Here is an 8,824-nt window from a genome sequence, read left to right as displayed (position 1 = left end):
CCAAGCCGTGATTGATGGAATTATGTGGAGTATGTGGAAAAATAGCATGCCTTACTTCTCACTCCAAATTCAATTTAATGTGATCAAAATTACTTGGCCAATTTTTCTGGAGGGAACGTGACCTTAATACCCCACCACTCTTTTTCCTTTTGTCACTCTCAAGTCTCAACTACCATTTTAATGGGAAAAAAAAAAAAGCAATCAACCATAAGAAAAGTCAGGTTACCCCAGCAACTCCTCCACCCTCCATTGTTTCCCACCTATGTTTAGTATTGTTTATCGTCCTTACCGGTAAAGAGATTATAACAAATCGAAGCCATTTATTGTTTAGATGGACAACCGAGATTTTGGACTAGTGGCTGGTCTAGTCTACTGAAGAGAATCTTATTCCTTTTTCTTCTCTCTCTTTACCTCTCACTTTGTATACATATATGCATTCTCTCTCCCTCTCTCCCTCTCTCTCTCTCTCTCTCTCTCTCTCTCTTAACAAGCACATATCACAATTCTAAGCAGCCATGGACTGGTTCTCATGGCTATCAAAAACTGGCATAGACCCTTCACTTATCTACGAGTACGGCCTAATTTTCAACCACAACGAGCTCGAAGAAGATGACATAGCCTACTTCAACCACGAATTCCTCCAGAGCATGGGAATCTCCATAGCCAAGCACCGCCTGGAGATCCTCAAGCTGGCCCGAAGAGACAGAGGGAACAACCTGCGGTCAAGGCTCTTTGTCGCGATCAAGCGAACGAAGAGGAGCCTGGCCAAGTGCATCCAGACGTGGGTTCATCGTGACCGGGACTCGGCTTTGGTCCTTGTTCCCAAGAGGAGTCATAGTGCAAGGTGGAAAGGGGCAATGATGAAGAGGAACAGCAAGAGATTGGTTGTGCCTTCTTCTAACCAGGGGAACAGGCTTCTGCTAACAAATGGAAGTAGTACTCCAATGGTGCTTTCGGGTCCGAGGTTGAACAGCTTTTCGAGTCCGTTAATGGTTCGCAGTTATTACAACGACGACAAGGAGGAGAAGGGGGAGGAGGGGGAGGAGGATCCGTATTGGTCGGCCGGAGTCGAGGAGATCAGGTGGGATGCCATGTTTCAGGATTTGAAGCCTACTTAAAAGATTTTGTTTTCTGTTTTCTTGTTTTTTGCTGTGATTTTTGTTACTGGGTTTTAGTTGGAATGGTGAGAGATGGTGTTTTCATGGATCTTTTACCGGTTTAGACCCAGGATGCTGCCAAGCACCTCGCTTGGCAGCAGTTTAGACCCCATCCGGCCATTTATTTCGGTAATTGATGGTCTAGATTGTTATACACTCGAATTAGATTCAAGTCGTCTGTGCCAAGATGAGCGGCTAGATGGGCCGCTCGGCACCGCTACCAAGTACGGGTGCTTGGCAGCATCTCCCATCCCCAGTTTTTTGGTGGTGTGTTTTGAGGACTTGGAATTAGCTTTTCTCTTTAATGGTGGGTCAAGGACAAGCTTACTTTATTCTATGATGGAGTCTCCTTATTAGTGATGAGATTGTCTCCCTTTCTTTTTGCGATGTTCAAATCTTTGGGTAGAAAAGAAAGCACCAGGTGACAGCATTCATGTGAAGAAAATCCTTGTGATGGATCTGCCAAAAAGACTAGGCCTATATCCTCCTATAGGTGCTTTTTCGCTTTTGTTAGTCTTTGTTTTTTTTTTTCCACCTTGAGCAATTATTTTATAACATGGTACTTGACTCCACTGGCTGACTAATCCGGAAGATCAATCTCACCGACCGGCGAGTCGGCGACCCATAGTGTGAGATTTGATTGAAGTTAGACCAAAGTTTTGTATGAACAGCCCAATATATACGTTAAAAAATACATTGGTGGGCTTTCTAAGATTCTTAATTGTCGAATGACTACCACTGCGCTAATTGTTGGGGTTTCAGCTACACATGACTTCCTAATGTGGTGAAAGGATCTTTATTTAAAATCATCTTCTTCTTTTCTTTTTCTTTGTTGAAGAATTTGTTCAATATATTCTGCCAACTGGTTAGCCTTCTTATGGCTTTTCCCTCCATTCTATTTGGTTTTGTGTGCCTAGTTAAGGGAATCGGAGATTTATTGTGAAAATACTTTGGGAAACAAAGTGGAATGATTCAATTCCCACATGGTAGAGTGCTGCTATCCGTACTGACGGATTTCCCACCGAAATCGTACCGACGGCCTCACCGGACGTCCGATCCGAACCGTCCAATAATTCTATAAAAAAAAACCGAGGGGCCCTACTCGAGAAACAACGGCATCCGATGTGTGTGGGGTGTTGGATCAAGCACTTTTTTTTTCGTGTATATATGTAAATAGGGCCCCTCGGTTTTTTTTTTTAGAATTATTGGACGGTTCGGATCGGCCGTCCGGTGGCCGGAGACGGCCCGACGAGGCCGTCGGTACGATTTCGGTGGGAAATCCGTCGGTACCTATATCTTTTCCGTTAACGTTTTTTCCCCTTCCGGTCAAGGAATTAAATAAAGTGGAAAAGAATTGCAGAAGAAGAAATTCATCACCCAAGGAAGCACCTTGGTCCTTTTTCAAGTACAAAATCATGCTATGAATGGACATGTAGCAATGTTAGAAGCAATTTATGACAATTAAGTGCAGAGATTCAAGGCTGGAGGGGTTAGCCTCGTGGTAAGGCCGGAGACATAGGGATTTGCTTCTTTTTAAGGTCTCAGGTTCAAAATCTATCAAGTGTTATCAACTCCTTTGAGGCTAGTTCGTACGGAGCTTTGCTCCAATTTTAATAGGGCCCCTGAAATTGGGCAGTGGGATTGGGCCAGGATTATGTTTCTATGCTATTCGATCTTAGCATGTATGCTCTCGTAAAGCACCAACCTCGATGATTCAAACTATGGCTGCTAAACGAACCAAGCTACTCTAGTCTAAGCTCGTGTTCGTTGATTAAAAGCTTATTCAAGATTGGTTTGGTACATAAACAAACCAAGCTTGAACACATTTTTTAAGCTCGTTAAGATTTCAAGCCAAGCTTGATTAAGTTGCTACCGACTCATTCGGCTTATTATGTTATAAAAATTCAAGCTTACTTGAGATTGGCTTGTGTTTTGGCTTGATTAAAGCTTTGTTTACGATCGACTCGTCTTATAAACAAGCTAGACTTCAACATATTTTTGAAGTTCGTTAAGTTATCAAACCAAACTTGATCAACTACCTGCTTGGCTCGTCTATTGCCCCTAATTCAGACTACTGTATTTAGAAGAGGGATGGGCTATCAATTTCAGCAACTCTGTTTTTATTGGGATGTGCATCAGAATGGTGATCCTGATACCTGTCGACATTAGATAAAAAAAAAAAAAAAATCCCTATAATTGTAGATACGTTATAAATGATGCTCCATAATATCTCTTCCAATATCTCATTGTCGGAAATGTATCTTGCCTAAATAGATAGATACAAAAGCTTCATAAGCTTTGTCAATAAAACTATGAGCAGTTGAGCACACAACTGAAATACCACCATAGCTCAGTTATTTCACAGCACAATAGTAAGCTTTATAAGCTTTGTCAAAACTATGAGCAGTTGGGCACACAACTGAAATGCAATCATAGCTCGGTTATTTTACAGCACAAAAGTAAGACATACCGGACACAAGCCGCTCATTTTGCCCGGTCTGAAGAGTCTGAAACGGTAAAAATGTAGGACTCGGACTGGGTCTTTTACCTAAAGCTGAAATATCTTTATTAGATGCCCACTTCAGAATATCCATCCTTGATTTTAAGCCACAAGCTCAAAATCTCTGATCTCTGCTCTTCAATGGTCTGAACTTTGAGAAATACGGAAGGAACCCCCAGCGTAAAGCATTTGGTAAACCGGCTTTATTCTTATAGTCAGAATGATGCTCAAAATAGAGCCAAGTCCACACATGGAGGCTAGTACATAGAATGTGAGCCTAAAGCAATTCGGACCCAAGCACGATGACCCTCCTTGTTTAGCCTCCTCTATGTCATATACGTAACCAGCGAGTAGACCCGAGAAGAGAAGTGCGGCCAAAGGATTTCCTAGCCCCATAAAGTTGAAGATTACACCAAAATGTTTTAGACCAAAAAGCTCCGAAGCAACTGGAATCATTATCGCTATCTGAACGCCGTAGCAGATTCCAAGCAATGCTGTTGCAGCATAAAGGGTGCCGCTGATAGCTGATGCATATAGAAGAAATGCTACGATCATGATTATTTGCGCGAATGCCATCCAAACTGTGCGAGGAATCGTTTTTGACCTGCAATGATATATATATATATCATATACACTAAGTGGTATGACCATACAACAAAAAAAGAGAGCAGAAACAACCTATTTCGCAAACAAGAGGAATTCGGCATAAGTTTTTTTAGCTTTTGATCAGCAAAAAGAGCGGTACTATCATCTAATACAGAAAATGAGACAAAACAGTCCAGAGGAAAAAGTAAGACCAAACAATATCTCGAACTACATGTCACAAATTGCCCTCCAACAAACAACAGAATCCCCTTACAAGAGGAAGAAACCGAAGCACGAAATGAAGAAAATACCACATCCTGTCCCAGAAGGATTTGAAATCATTAACTTTATCCTCAAAGGTCCTTGCGTTGAGCTCAATCCCCAAAAACTCAGAATATTGAGAAGAAAACACAATCATAAAAAGCTTTGGCTTTCTTGTCTATAATCCAACGAATTAATCAAGGACGTTTGTGATCATAAACCAAAGCAACGGAACAAATATCCACCATTTGGAAGGTAACACTATTTGAGATAACATTCTAAATAAATACGGGAAAAGAGCTGAGGGACAAAAGTCGGGGAGATTTTGTAGGTGCCTGTTTCTATTAACTTAATTAAGGAGAGTAGAGCATATGAATTGCTCAGCAAATGAATTTGGCAATCCAATAATTCATCAATATGTTGACATGGTGTACAAATTTCCCAGCAAATCGACATATTGCAAATAAAAGAAAAATGAAATGTTCAAGTAGTACTCACCTGACAAAATGTTCAGAGACAGCACCAGCCCCAAGACGGCCCAAAAAATTGCAAAAGCTGAAGATACTCAACAATACTGTTGTATCATCCACACCCAATGCAACTCCTATCTGTGCCAAATTGTTTAGAACAGTTACTCCGGAACCAACCCCTAGGAAGTACACAAGCCATAGAAGCCAGAAATCAGCCTTCACAACAGCTTCACGAAACGTGAAATCTTCTCCCCTTTTGGGCTTCCTTTTCTTTTTCACTGCTCCTTCTCCCACAGCTAGAAGTATGTCAACCTCTGAAACATCTTCACTCTCATAAAAACTTCCAAGATATGGTTCCGATGAGGATGGTACCAACAAAGATCCCGTTTGGCTTGAATCGCCTTCTTCTGCTCCCAAATCATTGGAGGAGCCAATTAGTGGCATAGGTTTCTTGGGATTTGCCGGGAACAAGGTCATTTTTATGGGAATCGCTATAGGAGACATTAGAAGGATAATCATTATGGCAATAAGTACGTAGGAAATGGTATCACTTATAGATAATATATCTTTCAAGATTGTAGTTGTGAGAAGATAGATGGCGAGAGCAACGCTTGCAGCTTGGGTGAAGAGAAAATGGACATGCTCAGAGGAGTCTTCCCCGGAAGCAGGAGTACAAGGCCGAATAAAGTACATCATCGCCAAACATATAAAGGGAATCCCAAGAGTGAGGAATAACAAGAGTTTTGAAGCAGACTCGCCAAGAACCATAGTGTACACCTCAGTATAGACAGCTGCACTGAGACCAATATATCCTTTGAGAATGCCAGCAACTGTACCCCTACTGAGAGGGAAATTCTTCATATTGGTTACAAGCACAGCTGTGCCTAACCAAGAACTGCCATTGGTGGCAACACAAAGTGCAATAAATAACTGCCACAATTATAATACTTGGCTTAGTAATCTAATTGTTGATACTGGGATGGAAGCAGCATAAACTTTGAGCAAGTCATTCGAGAGCGGAAAGTAGGATAATGAGTTGTGTTCTCCTTCTACTTTTGATAGAATAAAATATGCCGATTCATTTTCATGTAAAACCAGCTTGAATTAGGATGGGGCGATTGTGCACTGTTATGCGACTTGAATTTTGTGAAACTAGAATACTCTTAATAAAGGGCTCAAAGACCTAGACAAAATTGGTCCATGGATATTACGAACTTTGAGAACTCTTCATCTCTCTCAATCCAAGATATCAAGGATTCGAATTGATGTCCTATTGATTCCTCATAAACTGCATTGATATATCCAAAAGAAGCTCCTAGTCCGAGTGGGGGTGTTGGGGTGGTGGTTAAGTACGGCTGCTTAGACATCTTGTAGACGCACTAGATTCAAACAAACCTTTCCACACTTACAGGTACTTGTATTAAGTCCAATAGACAAACATTTGCATGGGAAGCCACTGCCTAACGAGTAGGAACTCCAGTGAGATCAGAGTTCTAGGGAACAAGTAAAATGCCCCCTATTAAAGATGAGGTAAGCTCAGTCAATCCCATTCACAGGTAAGCTATAAACCCCACGTCTCCAAATTCCCAAACCAACCCAGTTCAAAATCTGTCACGGTCATCTACCCAAAACTTTTTTTTTTTTGGTAATTGAATCTACCCAAAACTTATACAAACTATTAAGAACAACCCACTTTTCTTCAGAGTTCACAGAAAATAGATGAGATCACCATCAAGTAGTTCGAGTGAAATCATACTGACAAGTGGGTATTAGCCAAAGTGGAAGAAAAAGGGAGAATTCAGCTCAATCACGGCAACTTATCAAGACAAGGAATTCAAACTATGATTACACTGAAAGGTGAAAAACCAGCTTAAGACAAATAAATTAAGAGAATACTACGAGATGGGTATTATCAAAAGTGAAGGAAATGAGCAGAATTAGCTCAATCACAGCAATTAATCCACAATTAAGGGTAGTCAACCCAATCAAATTAAATGACTACACTGAAAAGCAAGACTGAAGAGAGAAAAAGTAGAAGGTTACTACAGAAATGGTTAATGCCAAAAGCGACGGAAAGAAGCATAATTAGCTCAATCAGAACAGTTGATTAACAACAAAGGATAGTTCAACAACAAAGGGAAGTGCTACAATACAAACCCCTTATTTGGGTGTGTATCATATGCACCCTCATTGAAACACGCCAAAATGTTATGATTTCCAAAATGTTATGAATGTATTGCAAAAAAGTTGCGAATATTGATGAAAAGTTACGAATTTTTAGTATAAAAGTTACGATACGAAATAAAATGTTATGAATGACCAATCCTACAAGTAATTTTTTATGAGGTGGCACAATATGAACTACACAATAAGTGCATATGGTACACATCTTAAAGGGGTGTGTATTGAAGACTTTCCCTCAAATTAGATGACTAAAAATTGAAACGTCATCTTAACAGAGTCCAAAATGAAGTAGAACGATTTTGTGCACCCTTGGCGGGAGTATGCTCATTGTGTGACTCTCACTTCCATGACCAAAACTGTTCATTCTGTCAAGATTCATTTGTTATGAGACCAATCAAAAATTCAGCTCAATTGCTTATCGGTAAGTACTTCATCTAGAAGTTTATCATTTTCATCAAAATTCTCGACGAAAAAATTAAACTTTTACATCAAATACTTACTGATATTCAATTCAACTCCTATTCGCTGTGAAAACAAAAGGAAAGTGACTCCTGTTTGAATACAGGTTGTTCTGCTCTTCACAAAAGCAAGGCAATTGACGTCCATTGACCAATAGGTAAAGAAAAAAGTTTTGCCACCAGTTGGTCTTCCTTAAACTCAGGGCAGGCTGTAGTAGTATTTCAGGGGTTCAAGCAACACCACCGCCCCCCTCCCCAGGGTTAAAAACAAATGAACAAAATTTTTACATTTTTCTACATTAATTTGATTTTTGTTTTATATCGTTGGATTATTCATACAAAGCCGGAATGACTTTAATATATGAGTTAGTAGATCATATATATAGCTCAACAAAGCGAAGTAAATTAAGTCCGATAAACTTTCAATCATAATAAATATTTTTATTTTACATAGTATTTTATATTCAAAGTTTTTATTACTCTTACTATTTTGTCACAGCTAACTTAAAATCCTAGAGCCACCCCTGCAGTTAAACTTCAAAATGGTGAAAGAAAGAACATGAACGGAAACAGAAGCAATGAGCATACCCTCGCGAGGGGGAAGAAAGTTAGAGTGAACAAAATTGCTCCCAAAATCAAGTGAATAGTACTAACCAACCAGAAAGGCATAGACTGGACAGTCTGGCTAACAGCGAGCCAAAGCACACCGTAGCCCAAGAAACAAACACAGACGCCGATTGAAAGAACGATCCAAGGGGGGAACTTGTTGCACGCGATGCCGGCCGGAATGCCGATGTTTTCGCCGATGTCGTTGGCGACGCCGAGTATGGTCAGCTGATGCTGATTGTAACCCATGACTGTTTTGAGGGCAGCGGAGTAGAGGGGGAAGGTGTAGACGTTTCCGGTGGCGATTTGGACCCAGACGGCGGCTCCTAGTCCCACCCACGGCGGCCTGCTCCCTGCTTTCAGGGCTGACATTTTTTCTTTCTGTTTGATTTTTGAGTTTTGAGAAGAGGCAGTGGCGATCAGGTTGGGGGAGAGGATAGGTCCTTAGGTGTTACTATTACTGTTTAATAGGTGTCCGAGGTGACGCATAAAGACAATATAGGAGTAGGAGAGAGAGAATTTGACTGGGAAGTCGAAAGAGATGGAGAGGGAGATCAAAAAAGAATTTTTGTTCTCGAAAGGAAGACAAGGAGGGGGGGATCC

At 40.7% G+C, this 8,824-nt stretch overlaps 2 protein-coding genes across 2 annotated transcripts; one reads left to right on the top strand and one right to left on the bottom strand.

Annotated features, from left to right (window-relative positions):
* The first annotated feature begins 208 nt into the window (after positions 1 to 208).
* LOC131335374 (uncharacterized) lies at positions 209 to 1,517 on the top strand. Its single transcript, XM_058370697.1, has one exon. The coding sequence runs from the start codon at positions 516 to 518 to the stop codon at positions 1,116 to 1,118; it is 603 nt and encodes a 200-aa protein (XP_058226680.1). The 5' UTR covers positions 209 to 515; the 3' UTR covers positions 1,119 to 1,517.
* A 1,854-nt stretch (positions 1,518 to 3,371) lies between these two features.
* On the bottom strand, positions 3,372 to 8,824 carry LOC131335373 (protein NUCLEAR FUSION DEFECTIVE 4). Its single transcript, XM_058370696.1, has 3 exons — positions 8,270 to 8,824; positions 5,002 to 5,903; positions 3,372 to 4,261 (listed from the first exon to the last, which is right to left on the bottom strand). The coding sequence occupies exons 1-3, from the start codon at positions 8,591 to 8,593 to the stop codon at positions 3,796 to 3,798; spliced, it is 1,692 nt and encodes a 563-aa protein (XP_058226679.1). The 5' UTR covers positions 8,594 to 8,824; the 3' UTR covers positions 3,372 to 3,795.

The sequence above is a fragment of the Rhododendron vialii genome, chromosome 8a, assembly GCF_030253575.1.
Source record: "Rhododendron vialii isolate Sample 1 chromosome 8a, ASM3025357v1".
Taxonomy (NCBI): domain Eukaryota; kingdom Viridiplantae; phylum Streptophyta; class Magnoliopsida; order Ericales; family Ericaceae; genus Rhododendron; species Rhododendron vialii.
The sequence above is the reverse complement of the archived record's forward strand: the minus strand, read 5'-3'. Positions and strand labels throughout refer to the sequence as shown.